An 18,138-nucleotide genomic window follows, 5' to 3' on the forward strand; every position below is an offset into this window, starting at 1 on the left:
TGTCTAGGAAAATTAAGTTACATAAACTCAATGCAACATCTACATCTTCCATGAATTAATGACATAGTGTGCTTAAAATGATTGTCGCTGTCCAGATACTAATGTCTGCTGTCACATGGTGTCCTTGCAGGTAAGCAGCACTCCAGCATGTATCCGAGCGCTGACAAAGATGCTGTACTGCACCTTTTGTCGGGGCATGCCGGCAGTAAAACCCTGTAAGAATTACTGCCTGAACGTCATGAAGGGCTGCCTGGCCAATCAAGCCGATTTGGATCCAGAGTGGAACCAATACATCGGTAAGTCTCCCCCAGCTTTGCTCCAGGGTTTTGCCCAGGTTCTTGGTGCTCTGCTATTTCCCATCACACCAATTAGATGTGTCGCTCTATATTAGGTGTCTCTAGGTGTCTGACTTTGTTATAGTATGGCTGAATGATCTAGTGGATGTTATGGGGGAAAGAAATAAAAAACCACAGGAAGCTGGTTACATCATATAAGCACTCACAATAATTAGACACTTGGAGATTCAATTTTCACTTTCGCCATTACCTGCTGCTATTTGCAGCCTTACACAATGTTGTATTTTAATTGTGTACCAGAAAGTGACATGAAATGCGCTAAAAATGGTTCGATAATAATATGAGTTGAATAATCTTTTAAGCTGCCTGCTTTGGACCAGCAAACTATAACAATGAGCTGAAAGCAGTTTAAAGAATAAGCTGAAAGCTGCAGACTCGGTTGTCGGTTGGGTGACATTGGCAAAAGCTGCAAACCCTTTTACATCACAGGAAGTAATGGATTCAGCTTTAATATCCCAAATATTGCTTAATGTTGTTCACACTTACGCTCATGAAAGAGTAAAGACTTTTGGGCACTGGTAGTCTAATGTTTCATGGAAACAAAGAAAGGCTGTAATAATCAGAATCATACATGCAGCATAACCACCACTAAATATTTATATATCACCGAATTTATATCATTGAAACATTTCAATTTAAATGCTTTGAATTCCTACAAGGTTAAACTGCACATTAGTTAAACTGAATTCAGTTAATGGTTTCTTTCTCTGCTCCACAGATTTAGATGCTTAATTATATAACATCATATTAAAGCATTTCTCAGTGGATTTGTTCAAACTTTATTGATATGATGAATAAAAATGTAGAAAGATATCTCAGGTCACAGTGTTAACTTTGCAAGTGTGCAGGATTACAGAAAACCGTGTGCTACGTTGTCGAGTTTGACTTTCTATTTTAAGAGAGGTTACAGCTGGTGCTGTGCTGCCATCATATTTTGACAACATAACTTTCATTGACACACTTCGGGCCCCTCTGATAAGAAGGTGCTTTATTTGTCTTTCTTCTAGCGTTTCCGGCTACGAAACGATTTTATTCATGGGATTCTGCCCTCCTGCTGGGCTAAATGGTGACTCGTAATAGGGCAGGAGTGCACGGCGGGGGGTGTTAAGTTTTGTGAGAAGAAATTCAGTGGAAACTTGTTCAGCTCGGATACAAAGAATACAAATACAAATGTATTATTTATATATTTCTTTACTATTTGATGGAAGGGTCTGCGCTGATGATTCCTGCTGTCAGTTAGATGGGCTCATCCTGTAGGACTGAACTAAAGCTGAGACAGTGGAAACATGACTGGGCTGTTGTGAGCAGAAGAAGGGATCTCTAGTTGTTTCCTTGCTAACTGATGCCAAATAAAACACATCTTTTCCACCACTGAAAACTGTAATTGCATTGGTGTTTCCACAAAGAAATTACATTTTTTAAAGTCGAAATAAAGACAATTCAGGTATGTGCTTACATTTGTTGCTTTTGATATATGCTAAATATATGTTTAAAAATACATTTTGTGCTGTCATTTTTCAAAATTGCTCCCCATTCCCCCCTCCTGTTAAGCTTATTCAGCACACAGGGGTGTATACACCAATTTAATCAAGCAAATCAAATCAACCCCTCCTTCCATCATGTAAAACTGCACTCTTGTTGGTTATAATACTGAGCAGAATGACATCATAGGCCAGAGGTGGATGTTTAGATGCCAGTTAATAAAATGCTTCTGTTTGTTCGCACAAAGTGGTTTGAGATCTCATTTATAAATATCTCCCTCATTCCCCATCTTCTGATCTAACGGTGATGCTGAGGATTCTCCAGAGACTGTTACTTACAAGTCAGTTTTGAGCAATCCAATCACAGTGGCGCACACATCTCCAAAGTAGTTGGCAGTTAGGTTGTTCTGAGCGACTTAGAGAACTTGCCACAGTTTTTCTGTTGATTTAGGCTGTCTCACTTGCTTCTGTCCCTTCATGTAATCCCAGTCTGACTCAGTGATGTAGAAATCAGGGCTCTATGGGGGCCATACCATCTGTTGCAGGACTCGTTGTTCTCGTGGCTGAAAATAGCTTTTTATGATTTTGGCTGTATGATTGGGGTCATTGTCAGGCTGTAATATGAATTTGGGACCAATCAAATTCTCTCATCTTTACATGTGATTGAACTAGAGCGGCGCCTGATGATTATTTTCATCAACGATTCATTTTTTTGACTCTTTTTCTAATGAATCCATTGTTCTTCATTAATCAAGTTGTTAATTCTGTACAATGTGAAAAACTGTTGAAAAATGCAAATCAGTGTTTCCTGAAGCCACAAATGATTCCTCAAATATTTTATTTCATCTTATATTCAGTAATATGTATAAACTGAAATATATTCAGTTTGCTGCCATAGAGGAGTAAATATTTAATTTAAAAAACTGGAACCAGAGAATTTTGACTTTTTACTCTTGAAAAATCATCAAAATAGTTGGCAATTTAATTGTTACTGAGCTAATCAACTATTTGCTTAACCATTGAAGATATAGGTGTAAAATAAATTGTTAATACCTGATTGATGACTGGACCATAGAACCTGTAACTGCTGTGCACATTGAAACCTAAGGATCCAAGAGTCATTCAATCATTTATTGAGTGTGGAAATTCGTAAATGAGTGGATGGATGAGTTACATCTGTGCCTAAGGTTTCTATCTACCCAAGTCTTCCACCTACTTCAATGCACTGTAGAACACTCGCAAATTGAGGAGAGATTATAAGAAGAGGACTCTGCTGGGAAACTTCCCTACCCGCTTTCAAGGCCTCTAATTCCTCAGGGAAGCTCTCACATTCGACATACAAGAGTAAGAGGGCCTCTGCTTTGGCTCAAGTCAAGTATGAGGGATCAATGCTGAATAATCGAGGGGGTTCTTTAATTTTCTCAAATGTGGATTCCACTGTATCCTTCCATGTGTTGTATTGACAAGGATCAGGAAAGACAGTGCACTTGTTAGATTGTATGAAACATGTTTCTTCTCAGCTCAGAGGAAATCTCCATGGCAGGAGCTGCTGTACTGGGCCATTGGGTAGCATGCAGGTAGAGGAAGGATGGCTCCTGGTGTCATCCATCTTGAATGATTACTTTCTGAGTTTTTTTTTTCCTTTTTGTAAATCATATGCTGGATTTCTGGGTAGGTTTGCATATCTCTGTGGGTAAGCAGAGGGAACTCCACTTTCTGTCTTTCTACAATTCTGTTGGCCACAAAGACTTCATATTGACATTTTTTGACTGCAACCAATCCAGGACTACAGTGGAGTTTGTCCACAGAAATATCTGAGGGAGAGGAGGTATAGACTTTCAATCAACTGAGCCAGCTGGGCTCCTGGTAAAGCTGTACATATCTCCAACCAAGGTATGGAGAGAGATTTCAAGGGAGTTATCTGTGATCTAAACATCACAAAGGAAACCTGCATCTGTCCATGTTTCTCTTTACCTTCAGATATGACTGTATACCTTCTGAAGCTTCTCACTATATATATGCAGTTGTGTCCTTGTGACTGAAAATGAATTCCACCTTCCCTGTTTGCATACCATCTAGGGATGGTGATATCAGTCATATCTGAGAATTTACTATCCAGCTTTGATGAGGCTTGCATTGGCTCTAAGTCTCTTTTAGGAGTATCCCTTTATAGTTACTCTATGTACAATCTACCCCAATCACTTATACTGTGAGGCTGTGGTACAAAACATGTCTTTAGTTTAAGCCTTGGGAATCTGATGAACAAATGCCAAAAAGTTGAAGAACCATAGTACAACCCTGTGAGTCATGATTTAACAAATGGCAACATGCTGGCCAGAGCTCAGGTAAAGGTGTTCTAATAAAATGTGATATGTTTACCTTTCGGCTTCTTTCAATGGCAAGAGGTCATTAAGAACCATCTTTAACTTTACCAACTCTTAGGGTTCCTCATGTGTGAAGTTGGAAATGAGACTCCTTCAGTGTCTTGATTAGATGAAATGTTCAGCCTGATGCTGCCATGCTGGGGCTGGTGGGGGTTGTGACATATAGGTTAACTGGCACTGATGTTGCTGATCAGTTTGGGAATAGGGGACAGACTGAGATGAAAGTACAAGCAGGGGTGGATATATGGCTGCAATAGATAAACATGGGGTGGGTTTTGGGGAGTGTAGATTGGAAAACCATGAGCTGACTGTATACAGGCTAATGATGCTTGAAGAAGAGGTTGATGGCAATGCTGTCCAAGAGCTGTTGGCTCTTGGCTGGTATGCAGTGGGTCAAGGGGCATTTGACTTTGATGTGCATAGGCTAAAGGCAGTTGACTGGAATACAGATGGGCTTGGCAGCACTTGGCGGTGGTATTTAGGGGCTACAGGCAGTTGACTAAGATGCACTGAGGTCATTGATCTGGAGGACACTTGGGCTACATGTGCTTGGCTGAAAAGCATGGAAGCTAAAGAAATTTGTTTGGATTGTGCATTTTAAGATGGTGCTTGGCTGCAAGATCCTTGAGCTAAGGGTGCTTGGCACCAGGGTGCATGAATTGGGGTTGTACTATGATGGTGGTCCATTGGCTGGCAGTTCTGAGAACTGAGGGCATTTGACTTGCAGGTACAGAAGACAGATTCTTACTGCCACTAGTTGCAGTCGTGCTAAGGTTGGTCCATTGTTCTGATTAATTCTGCAGTGATGCTGTGGTCAGTTTTCCTGGTGCGATAAAATCCTACCAAATTTAGTTACATGTGCAAACTCTGAATTATAGGTTCTGAATATGATTCATCATATGGAGTATATTTTTCTTTGGTATAAGGTTTGTGCTGTTCGCTTTGAATCAGAACTTTACTACTCATGAAACTCATCCACTTCAGAGTTACTCTGTTCATACCCTATTGTGCAAGTCCATTATCAGTCCTTTGGCCCATGCTTTCAACCACGTAATTTCTTGATGAAATAGAACAGTTGATGGAGGTTGCTGTCGCATGGGGCCTTGGTTGTACAGTTCTGTATGGTAGTCTTGGAGATGACTATATGGCCTCTTGTTTGCACTTTGTCTTCCATTTCTCTTCTGTACTGTTAAGTTTGGCTCCTATATCATTCAGTCCATGAAAAAGCATCATCTGAGCTTGACACGTGATGTTAATTAGATTATTATTGCCTGATTAGGTAGTATAAGGATGACTGGTCCATAGATCCTCTAACAGGTGTGCATATTTAAACAGAAGTATCCACTTCACCATTCATTGAGTGAGGAAGTAGGCAGATGAATGGATGGAGGAATGAATGAATGAATGGATGATTTTTCTGTACAATTAGCATCAGCATCCAAGCAGGTGACACATGAAATGAATAATATGAATAATTTAGTGTAGGGATACAAAGAGCGCATGATACAATTATGCAATTAAAATTCAATCATGGTCTGTGTTATGTATAAATATGCTGAGCCAGCACTGTTAATTCTAATTTTGTATCAAGACGATAAAAGGGAAAAGATCTCAGTGATTTGTAAGAGGATTCACCGCTGGGGCAGGAATGGCAGGAGCTTCAGTCACAAAATTTGCTCCGCTGGCTGGTGTTTCAGTTAGTGTTTTATCAGGGATTGAAATGATATCTGCATCTGGATCTGTATAGAAGACATCAGTAGATATAATCAGGAATTGTGGTTGGCAGACCACATTTGAGGACAGTGATGCTTGTATATTACTGCAAGGTAAAACACAACAACAGCTCTTCCTCAGGTGGCTTAGAATGCCAATGCAGGACACAATCAGACTGTCGGCATGAACAGTCTGTCTACAAATACACAGAGAAGCACATTATAGTAGGGTTGCAGTGCATAAACCTCTCATTACAAAGTTGAATGCACATGTGAGAGTTCAGTGATGCAGAAACCATAGGCACTAGTCTACAGAGAACTGTGGAAATAAGTGATATGGTCAGATGAGTCATTCCTCACCTTCTTCTTCACAAAGTGGGCGAGCGCCTGAGTGGCAAACACCAAGAGAACAGTACGACTCGAATGCTTGACCCCTACAGGGAGGGGATCAGGTGGCTCTGTTTTGCTGTGGGGGCATTTTGTTTACAGGATTTGGGTCCACTTGTCACCTTAGAGAGGAGGGTCACTGCAAATCAAAACAGCTTTCATATAATTCCGTTTAACTCAGAAGTAGGTATACTAAACAGCTCCAAAGCAAAACAGCGTGATCAGTTAGGAAGTCAGGAACACACAGGAAACTCGGCCGCATAGCATGTAGACATAACTCGAAGGTTATAAACAATAAATCATCCTGACAAATTGGCAGAATCATTAAAACATACTTACTGCTCTTGCAGCATGCTGTCAGACAAAGGATTTGATCAGACAACACCAGATCTTTTAACCTCCTCTTCTCTGAACTCCTGTGCACTGACTAGTGAGTATTTCCACCCACTATTGGTTTCACAGAATCTACATTCAGCTTGAGATTCTTGAACATAACAATCTAAGCATCTAAAAAGCTTCAAACCTTTGGTACGTCACTTAACAAAAACTAAAGATCCTCCATTTCACTGAGATATTTAGTCATATTTGTCTACTATGAGGCACAAAAACTCACAACTCATGTTAGCGTCTTCTTTGCCTTACTGAGTGAGTGCCAGTACAAGTGTCTATTAGGACATGAAGCAGATTCACTGCAACACCGGCAACACATTGCAATGGTCTATCTTTGCACCTGATTTTTTTTCCACTCCCCTTTAGCCCTTGTTTGGTACTCTTTTTGACTTGCTTGATATTCCTGTCCCTGCTCACTGGCCCCTTATATCTTTGGCACTCTGTCATTTTACACTGGGAATGTCGTGTACAACCAGCTTGTGTAAGCTTGTGACCTTGATACAGCTGCTCAAAGTTTTGTGCCAGTCTTTGTGAGAGCCACCGGGACCAGCGAACCAAAGCAATGAGCAGCTCAAAGAGGGTGGAAAGCTTGAGGGTAGAGTGTTGATTCTCGGTGAGATCTGCACCACTACCCTTTTTTCCATTACAGAGAGTTGTTTCATTTATTGTTATTATGAAGGTATCTTTAAATATTTGAACGTTTATCTTTAATTTTAAATGAAACTTTATTTATGCCAAAGTTATTTATGTAAAAATGTAGGCTTTGAAGACAACGGTGTTCATTTTATTCAGCAATGACCTCAACCTTGACTACTGCCAAAAAGAAAAGGTGCTTCATGAAAAAAAAATGTGGACAACAAGTTATTAAATTTCTGGGAGAGTTTAGCAGTCTTCTTGTTTAGGGCTTAATCTTTGTCACTAAGCAGTTTGGTTACTGGTACTTGTGTAGTTTTAAATAGTTTTTCGATGATCATTTATTGCATGACAGAAGGAAAAGAGCGCTAAATGTATTAGTCTTTACAGTGGATTCATGCATTCATTACTATAGGTATGGAACTGATCTGTGTCTGCAGTGGCCTGAATGTCTCAGTGTTCAACTAGTGCAGGGAGAGCAGCTGCTGTGCGGCAGCAGAAAGGACAAAACGGACAGATGTCAGCTTCTGTTACGTAGGCAAACTTCTTTCCTAAAAGTAGAGGTGTAGTGGAGTGTAACAACACAATAATGAAGTTTTACCAAATCCTAAATACCCGAAAGAGTCTGTATGCAGATTTCAGCATGTGTAGAATCTTGGGCTTTCTCTGTTGCAAACTCTCTGGTCAGCAATTTTATGTTCCAGTGGATCATAGTATTCAAACGTGAGCAAGGAGCAAAGCACCACCCACAAGTGGGAATAAACAGAAACACTTCTCTCAGTTGAACACAGCTAAAGCTTTGTCTGGTGCAGTTCTCAATGGACACACAAGACACTGGCAGATTAGATGAAATACACACTGGTAGCTTGTTAAAGGAAAACCCTCAAAGTAAGAGGTTACAGTCATTTTTGTGCTTCAAAAGTTTTATAGAACAGTGTTTTTCTTTATTTTCCGAAGGGCATAGTGGAAAATTGTGCTGTGTTATTTGTGTGCTTGCAGAATGAAATTGATTGAATAATTAATTTAGATGGATTTGCTTATTTGAATGTCCTGCACCTGGTTTCCAGCCTGCCAGCTACCTGTCTTTACGTGCATTTAACTAAAGGAATTTCAATGGTTTTATTTTGCATTGCCATTAGTACTTGCATTCTATTTGATTAATATTACATTTTTATAATTTGTTTTGTTTGCTAATACATAATGAACTCAACACTTTATAATATGTATAGCATTATTGTTGTAGCACTTTTTGGCTTTGTTATATTTTTATTTTTTAAATATTTGTTGTTTAACTTTTCAGATACATTTCAATTTAGTTAAGGTAAACTTTCATTTTAGCTTCAGTGCTTTTATTTATCTCACACTGTACATCAGCAGAGCACTGTAGATCAGGCAACTTCTGGGCTTGTAGTGTGTTACGACAACAGCAGATGACCTTTTATGGGGGTGGTGGTGATGTTGGAACTTAATATAGTATTTGGCAAAAGTCAGAGAAAATGTTTCAACCTTCCTATTTATACTTACACTGACCAGATTTTGACTCCTACAGCGTTTTGCTTTTACTGAATTGAATCTATAACACTGGCAATGAATAAACCAAAGTCTAGTCAGCATCACGACTGCTGCTGTGTAGCTGCTCTAAACACATCTTTCCTTGTGCACAATGTGCAACATTTAATAACGTGATATAAGTTGTGTCATATCATGCTCGCAAATGGAGATTAATATACACATTTATAAATGAATGATTCATATGCATATACACTTTCCTTCAAAAGTTTGGGGTCACCCAGAAAATTTCATGTGCCATGAAAACTCACACTTTTATTCATGTGCTAGCAAAATTGCACAAGGGTTTTCTAATCATCAATTAGCCTTTCAACATGATTAGCTAACACAATGTAGCATTAGAACACAAGAGTGATGGTTGCTGGAAATGTTCCTCTGTACCTGTATGTAGATTTTCCATTAAAAATCAGCTGTTTCTAGCTAGAATAGTTATTTACCACATCAACAGCGTCTAAACTGAATTTCTGATTAATTTATTGTTATCTTCATTTAAAAAACTGCTTTTCTTTCAAAAATAAGGACATTTCTAAGTGACCCCAAACTTTTGAATGGTAGTATATATCGATCCATCCACTGTCTTCCACTTATCCGGGGCCGAGTTGCGGAGGCAGCAGATGAAGCAGGTCATTCCAGATGTCCCTCCCCCAGCAACACTTTCCAGCTCTTCCTGGGGAATCCAGAGGCGCTCCCAGGCTAGACGAGATATATAATCCCTCCAGTGAGTTCTGGGTCTGCTCCGGGGTCTCCTCCCAGGTAGATATGTTCGGAAAACCTCCAAAGGAAGCCTCCCCGAAGGCATCCGAATCAGATGACCAAACCACCTCAACTGGCCTCTTTCAATGCGAAGGAGCAGCGACTCTACTCTGAGCTCCCTCCGGATGTCTGAGCTTCTCACCCTATCTCTAAGGCTGAGTCCAGCCACCCTGCGGAGGAAGCTCATTTCAGCCGCTTGTATTTACGATCTTGTTCTTTTGGTCACCACCCAGAGCTCATGACCATAGGTGAGGGTTGGAACGTAGATGGACTGGTAAATTGAAAGCTTCACCTTGCGGCTCAGCTCCCTCTTCACCACGACGGTTTGATACAACGCCCACATTACTGCTGCAGCCGCACCAATCCTCCTGTCCATCTCATGCTCCGTTTTCCCTTTACTCGTGAACAAGATCCCGAGATACTTGAACTTCGCTTGGGGAAGCAACTCCCCCCAACCTGGAGGGAGCAATCCACCGGTTTCCGGCAGAGAACAATTGCACCGATGAATTGCCACCTTATTGCAGTGGAGGGGTTTGAGTGACCCTCTGATCCTGGGAGCTATGTTGTCCAGGGCAATAGCCCCTGGTAGGGTTTCCCAAGGCAAGCTGGTCCTGGGAGAGGGACCAGACAAAGAGCGATTCAGAAAACCCTGATGACAGCTAAGAAAAGGAAAGCTGCCACCTCGCCCGGATCAGGGAAACTGGGGCCTCTCCTTGGAGCCAGATCTAGGGGAGAGCTCACCAGAGAGCACCTGATGGCCGAGCCTTGGGGCCCCATGGGGCTCGGTCGGGCATATCTCAAAAAAGTAACACAGGGTCACTGTCCAGTGGCCCACCATTCACTGGGCAGGAAATGGAGGTCAGGTGCTATGCCCACCGGGCAGTAGACAGGTAGTGTATATAATAATGACAAATCTCTCTTATGTATATTGCATATAATTTTTATTAGCTATAGTGATTTAGGTGTATTAATGATTGATGATGTTAAATGCAGAGCTGAAATGGTCAATTAAGCAATTAGTTGATGAACAGAAAATTGATTTTTGGATTTGTCTTTAATCTGTTAAATATCACTGTAAACTGAATTTCTTTTGGGGTTTGGAGTGTTGGTCAGACAAAACAAAACATGACTGTGGACTCTCATAGTGTGTTGGGCAGTTTTTTTACAACCACTATTCACAATTAATCAATGCTGAAAACATTGTTGGCTGCAGCTTGTGAATATTTTTTTTTAAAAAAAAGGGAACTCCAATGTTGAATTAACAAAAATTAAACACAGCAGGTCAACTATTGTTGCTGCTGCTCCTGCTGCTTTTGAAGCTTTCATAATATACAAAACTAAAAAGCTTGTAAAGAAACACCTGTCACAGCTGCTGTTCAACAAGCAGTCGACAAAGTTCACACAGCACCTTCACAAGCTATAACATCATGTCTATTATGCACGACAAACTTCATCAGGCCACGTATCATGTTTATCTTAGCTGTCAGTTTGTATGTATTGCATTGTTAATCTCAATCCAAAATCAACGCATCTTGTTCTGGGTCAGTGGAGTTGCTGAAATGAAACCTTGGAGCACTTCATTGAGTTTTCACATATAAACTGACAGTATAACTCATATTCACACCTACACATAATTAAGAGTTCACTGTACCCAAATTTATTTTATTATGAAAGTAAAGCCACACAATTAAACACTTGTTTGTGTTTGCAGATCGTATAGGGTAGGTAGTGAGGTAGAGACATGTGCACTGCTACAAAAACCCACCGAGCATCTTGGTCTAAGTCAAAACGTGTACATTTACTCCTCAAAAAACAATAAAATGTAGACACAGCTCCACTTGAATTTGACAACTTTGCGTTTGTGCCATTAATCCCAGAGCAATGTTCATTCTCTCTTTATCAGAGCTCTTGTCAGTTGTTCCCTGGTGCAGATTAAATGCCAGTTCTATATCTTTTGGCTCTGACATTTCATGCTCATTACAGAATGAAAGATTTTCTATTAGCTTGGAGTCTAACCACAAAAAAGGTATTGACTTGGCTCTAGGTGTTAAATCGTCTCAAAGGCTCTTTAATGTTCTGCACAGACAGACAAATTAGTGCAATATGTAAAGTCATACAGATGAGTAATATGCTAATATGAGTCACACTGTACAGTTAGATCAAAAATAATAAGGTCTGGCTCGAAAGAAACTGGAAAAAACAGCCTCACATAGCTGGTGCACACTTAAAACGATGATATTCATCTTGATTCTTGCGGCATCCATTCAGACCAACATCATACAGCGGCTCCACTGACCAGAGCTGACATGATATTGGAAGGTGAAAACTAATTCAACCAACAGATGAGAAGTCCTTTTACCCTGCAGGCTGTGCCTCTGATAGCAACATTTTCCCCTCCAACACTGCGCGAAATAACATCCTCTGATTAAATAAATTCAAACGTGTGACAAGGGGTGGACACAAAAATAGGCAATTTCACTTCGACCAAGGCCTTACCTTCATTTATCTATGGTTAGGTATGAGTGTGAGGGGTCTGTTATGGCATTGCCAGAAGCAAACTAAAGCAGATGTGTGTATGAGGAGCACATATTCCTCAGAAATGTGAACTGTTTAGAAATGTCTCTGAATCTATTCACCAGTTTTTGTTTCTGTACTGCACTTTTACAAGGGAGAAAAATTAACTGGTTGAAGTTTCTCAGTTTTGGATTCTTTGATGTTTTGCTTACTTTGAAAATAGTTATTTGTTGTTAAGTCCAGTGTGCAATTAATGGCAGAAAGAATGGCAGCTTAATTCGCGGCATTCCCCTGTTTTTGTCTTCATGCAAGAGAAAGTACGAATATGCGTCTCAATGAGGTGATGTTGCAAGTTTGCACCACTAACAACCTTAGATCAAATGTCCTTGCATGTAAGCTTGTTTTGCTCCTCCTATAAGCAAGAGATTAATTAGACAGGCTAATAAAATCTGTCTAAATTTAATTTATAGCATAAGCTTATCATAGTCTCCAAAAGCCCAATGTCAAATTTAAATTTGCTGGTCTTACATTGTCATTTCACATTAATTTGGAAAGATGCTGTAGCTTTAGTTCCACAGGGTCATCTCATTAATAATATCAGTTTCCAAGACATACGCTCGGTAGTGCTGCTACTAAATGTTGTATAATATTGTTCTTGCAGCAGCTAAAACGTTACCTATTATTTTAATAAACCAAAGTTCAATAAAGCTGGAATGTCATGCTGTAATCTTTGTTTCTTCCTTAGTGTTACACAGAATAAATCAAATCTGAATAAATCATACAGCAGATTAAATGGACTCTGCTGAGTATCCAGTCTCTAATCCATTTGTTCCAACCGAAGGATAAATCCTTGCTGACCTCTCCTCATTCTACTCCTAAAGACAAGACTCGCTCAGTGCATTAATTATGGAAAAAGATGCTAACTACAGTATGTATTTTTAAGCAGCGTCGCACACAGCAAGACTTCTGTTCCTTCTTGCGGTACATTAATTGCAAATGCTGGAATTTGTTTTGGAAATTAATGCTATTCTCCATGCGCTGCTTATCCTAATGAACATGCATTTTTAAAAGGAGTCCATGTGCAATTTGACGAGATTAATAGTGGGATTGGGTTTTAATTACATGATTAGCTGAAGCAGGGAGCCACTGATGAACAGCTGCCAGTCTGTTCGCTGCACCTGAGAACTGTGCTGAGCATAATCAGGATCCGCGTGCCAATGCTCCTGGGATATATAGATCATTACAACATAGATCACTGGATATCTGTTTGAGGATGATGGCTGTGACAGTGTTTACTTTCCTTTGTGTGTTTTTTTATTTAATCTCTTCCTGTTAGGAATTCTTTTTGTCGAATAACATCCTGAAGCGAGTTGTTTTTAACCATTTTTGATGCTATTTATCAGGCTGTCTGCACAAATTGATGTCTTCTATCTCACAGGTCGTTTGAATATCAGTCACATGCAGTGGTGATAAATATTGTCCTCTGCAGTTTACACCCCACGCGTCATTATCATTTTTTTGTGTTGACAGGTAGCTCATACCTGATGAAGCTTCCTCTCTTGCACCCGCAGAATATTCACAGAGACTTGCCACCGACCTCATGTCAATGTAATTTTTCTTTTTTTGTTGTTTTTGGCTTTTATTGTTCTCTCTGGAGAGACTGGAGGTGATCTACATCGATTCTATCTTTTCATTTCTTTTTAATTAAGTGATTTGTTTCACTTGGTAACTGGAGCCGACCACAACCTGTTGATTAAAATTCAAGACAGCAGCATACCCTTTCCTTTGTTTAAAAAAAAAGCCCTCATGAATAAAATATTGACAAAAAAAATATCCTTACACGCTGTGAGTGGACAGCTCATGGCTGAAAGTCAGGCCACACACATAGTTTCTGCTCTGAAGGATTTTGAATTGTATAAATTTAAAACAGTGATAAACGTTTCCACTTTACCGCAATCAAGGGAAGCTGTTTCTGAGTGATATGGGTTAAACATTCATTGGCAGCCTCTATAAATGGATCAAATCATCCCACCTGGCTTGGTGACTTTCCTGAAGACCTGAGATAAATGCGACTCACTCATACTCACCCTTAGTGAACAGCTGTTTCTATTACTTGTTAGACTTCACGTCACTGTTATTACGATTGGAAATGGATTGAACCAGCTCTTCCCCTGATCTGACAAAGGAAGACAGCGACAAAGAGCATGTGAGTGGGAGATTGAAGGAGAAAAACTGAGAGCTGAAACTTGTCTCTCTCACTATACAGTGATAGACTTGAGTCTCTGTGAATGCTACAGAACCTCTGACAGCAGTCATCTATGGAATAATATAATATTAATCCTTTGATGCACAGCATGGGTCAAAAGATACCCATATCCCATTCAATAGGTTGTGCATCAAAGGGTTAAGATCCTTTGCTTGAGGAAGTGTACTAATGCCGCATTGTAAAGCAGCTCCATCCTCGCAAAAGTCCTCCACTGTACGTCATTTTTAAAAATCCATACAACAGCCGAAATGTAAAGTGACAATTACATGCTATACAGGATATACTGGCCTATTTCTTTACCAGGACCAGTTGCCAGGCAACCAACATGGACAACAGGAAGTTTGTGCTTCCAGCAGACTTTGTATTTGCTCCCATCTTTAACTGAGGGAGTGTTTAATGGCCAGCATGAATAGGAAGAGTCGTGACAGCGAGCAATTACTTTCAATGTAAAAAAGGTTTTTTTACGCAAATTGCTGCACTGTTGTTAAAAAAATGCCCAGCAACATCAGAAAAGTTCTAAAAACAAGTGATTATGCAAAAGTAAATATCATTTTCATTTTTGTTCACCACGCTATCTGACTTTTTGTGTGAAATAAATCATAGTAGACTACAAAGTATTTCTTCCATTTTTGAAGTGGGCAGCATTTTACAGTGCAGCTTTCTTCACCTTTTGCCAGTAAATGCTGAAAGAAACCACAGTGATTAGACAGTGCAAATTACCATTACAAAGCCATTTAACTCCAGAGGTGTGGTAGCTGTTGTAAATCACCGCTGTTCAGAAGCATCTACCCTCTGAATAGAAACCACGCGGGAAAAGGAAAACCACTAATAGAATATGTGATTCTTCTCATCTGTTGGGTCACGTTATTTTTCTTTTCAAATCGCATCTCAGATTGGACCCTATAGAAGGTGAAGACAATGATAGCCTGCCAAGTCAACACCTAATTCATTCAAATAAACGTCATTCTTCCACAGGAGCTGAAATCAAATGTACAATCCAGTGGCTGAATTTGGTTTGTCTGCGAGAGTTCAAGCTGTCTGATTTTTTTGTCCACTGTAGCTCTGATTGCATAATCAGACGTGTTATTAGACACGCAGCGGATGCAAGGTGGTTTTCTGTTGTCCTTTGTCTTGGAGGTCACCTAATAAATCCTTGATGATACAGAGTGCAGGATTAGCATTGAGGCTGGAAAAGAAATTCATAGACATGAGTTCAAAAATATTCATAAGTAAGGATCAAGCCATATTTTTAAAGAAACTAGTCTAAATTGATTTATGATCAGTGAGAACAAACTCACAAGCTCCTCTGGCTCTGCTTATTATGATTAAACAAGGACAAGTTATTGGAAGTGTTTTCAATATGACTTGTTATTTCGTGCTGCTGTAGCTAAATACATAACTGAATGCATGATATAACAATCAGTGAACTAATCTATTAAATTCAAGATTTTTGTTTGTGGCATACTCAGACAGTGTCGGTGGTGAATTGACGGTTCCACAAGGCTGTGCAATAATGAGAAGACATTCCTTGAAATACAAGAAAAAAATACTGGTAAATAAGGAGGAGTAAAGACATTGTGAAGGAAAATATAGAGTACATCGTCAACAACTGCTGCAGTTGTGTTTACTTTTTTATATATATGTGTGTGTGTGTGTGTGTGTGTGTGTGTGTGTGTGTGTGTGTGTGTGTGTGCGTGTGCGTGTGCGTTACATACATATTGTGCTGTTGATTTTTGAGATGAGAAGCTATAATTAACACTGAAGATGTCCGTCAGGGCTCATCCGGGATTTCAACTGCGGACCTCTTTCACCGGAAACAAAAAAAAACCCCACAGATAAGTGAGCCAAGACATTATGAACAGCTTATTGTTCAGATACTTCATGCATAGATGTACAATTTTGTGTATTTACCAGACAAACAGGAGTGGTATTGACCTTCTCATTTAGATGTCTACTCTAAAGCAAATTACTGTATTTACCAAAATGTCAGTTTTACACACTACATTCATTGGAAGCTAATATGACTAATAAACTAATATAATAACATCAACCTTGGATATTCTTGATTACCACTTTTCTTTGCACTGTGTGCAGTGGCATCCTGTATAGCAGCTACAGGAAGGTGTTGTCGAGGGGATCTAATTACAGATTCACCTCCCACCTGTGCAATTATGAAGAAATGGAGAAAATTCCGTTCAGTGAGACAAATTATTCTCTCTGGTGTCTTTATGAGCAGGGAAGCCCATCATTGCCTTTGCTCAAAGCTGCTTGGCTGTTCGGTCTGTGCAGATCATAATCTGAGTTGTGTGGTGGTGATGTGCTCTGTAACATGAGGCTTTAACAAAGTCCAAACAAGGATGCTGATGGCAGGAAAGGACTTCCTTAACATATTTGTGGGCAAAATAGATGAAACAGTCCTGTCAGCAGACATAGATTGAAGCTCCATGACATCTCCAGCACCATTAGTAACAGGATCTGATCGTGAATGTCTCACTATTAGATTATGCTGCGTAGTTTGATTAGGAGTGCAGTACAGCAGGAGTGCTGCTGCATACATGGCTTTTACATTAGAAGTCTTGTTCACTGTTTAGAGTGCTATTATCACTCAATTGCAAATCTATGGAGCGATAATGGGAATGGAACGTTGATGAGTGCGTCAGGTTTTATTTTTAACTAAGAGTAAGAGTCTCTAGGGCTTTGGCACACAGGTGCGTTGGGCTAAAATTGGCATATTAACACGTGGCACAATGACAGTGCTAACAAGCAGGTGTTTGGACAGCAATATTTACCATGTTCATCTCCTTATCTACCCTGTTAGCATGCTATTATTTGCTAATCAGCACGAAACACAAAGTACAGATACGACCGATGGGGATCTTGTTATTTTGCTGGTACTTCATCACAGTAATGGGCCAATTGTAAATGTAATAAGCACTGATAATGACGCAAGATGGAAATTTAGTGGATAAGTAAAATTGTTTAATTTAACCTGAGAGGGGTACAAAGCCAGACTTTCTTTGTGTTAGCTGATTGACAAATCCTAAACCCTAATTAGAGATAATGTGTATCACAAAGGTAGTATTCAACTTTCCGCGTTAATGCAGGTTTTTTCATCAGGCTCTGTACATGGTTCCATAATAGAACGCATTTGACATGTCATTTTCTTTTCAGTTTTGTACTTCCTACTTCAGTTGAGAGGAACAGGTTGTTAAGATGGAGAGCAATCAAGATTATTAAAGAGGTTTATGGTAAAGAGCACTTTCACCGCAAATGATGCAAGAGAGAGAGGAATGCTGATAGAAAACTGTTAATCTTGTAAGTTAATAAATTTATTTTACCACTCACTGCTCTCTCAGTCTATCTTATATGTAACATGACAGCTGCACATTAGGACTCTTAAACTGTAAATTTCATCCATTTAGGTATGATGCTCAAGAAGATAATTTAGGTCTGATACATGAAAGTGACTTTCATTTTTTACTTTTTTTGCAAATTAAAGTGAAATGAATGTTTCTGATTGAATAGTCTCTGTGATAAATACCAACAGACTAATCAATTTTCCAGTCTGTGTTCTATTAGCTGCAGCACCAGCAGCGTAAAACAGACTTGGGAGCAAATCAGGACCAAGCATGAAAACATATTTGTGTATTTTCTGCAAAACTAGCCCAATGCATGCATCGATTCTCAAGGGGA

General features: G+C 39.6%; 1 protein-coding gene across 2 annotated transcripts in view; it reads left to right on the forward strand.

Moving 5' to 3' along the window:
• LOC111569954 (glypican-6-like) overlaps window positions 1–18,138 on the forward strand; it is an 84,361-nt gene that overhangs the window by 33,827 nt on the left and 32,396 nt on the right. For both annotated transcript variants that reach the window (XM_035949122.2, XM_023272427.3), the window contains exon 4: window positions 131–296. In XM_035949122.2, the coding sequence (XP_035805015.1) occupies window positions 131–296 (166 nt within the window). The remainder of the gene's footprint in view (window positions 1–130; window positions 297–18,138) is intronic.

The sequence above is a fragment of the Amphiprion ocellaris genome, chromosome 11 (genome assembly GCF_022539595.1).
Source record: "Amphiprion ocellaris isolate individual 3 ecotype Okinawa chromosome 11, ASM2253959v1, whole genome shotgun sequence".
In the NCBI taxonomy this organism is placed as follows: domain Eukaryota; kingdom Metazoa; phylum Chordata; class Actinopteri; family Pomacentridae; genus Amphiprion; species Amphiprion ocellaris.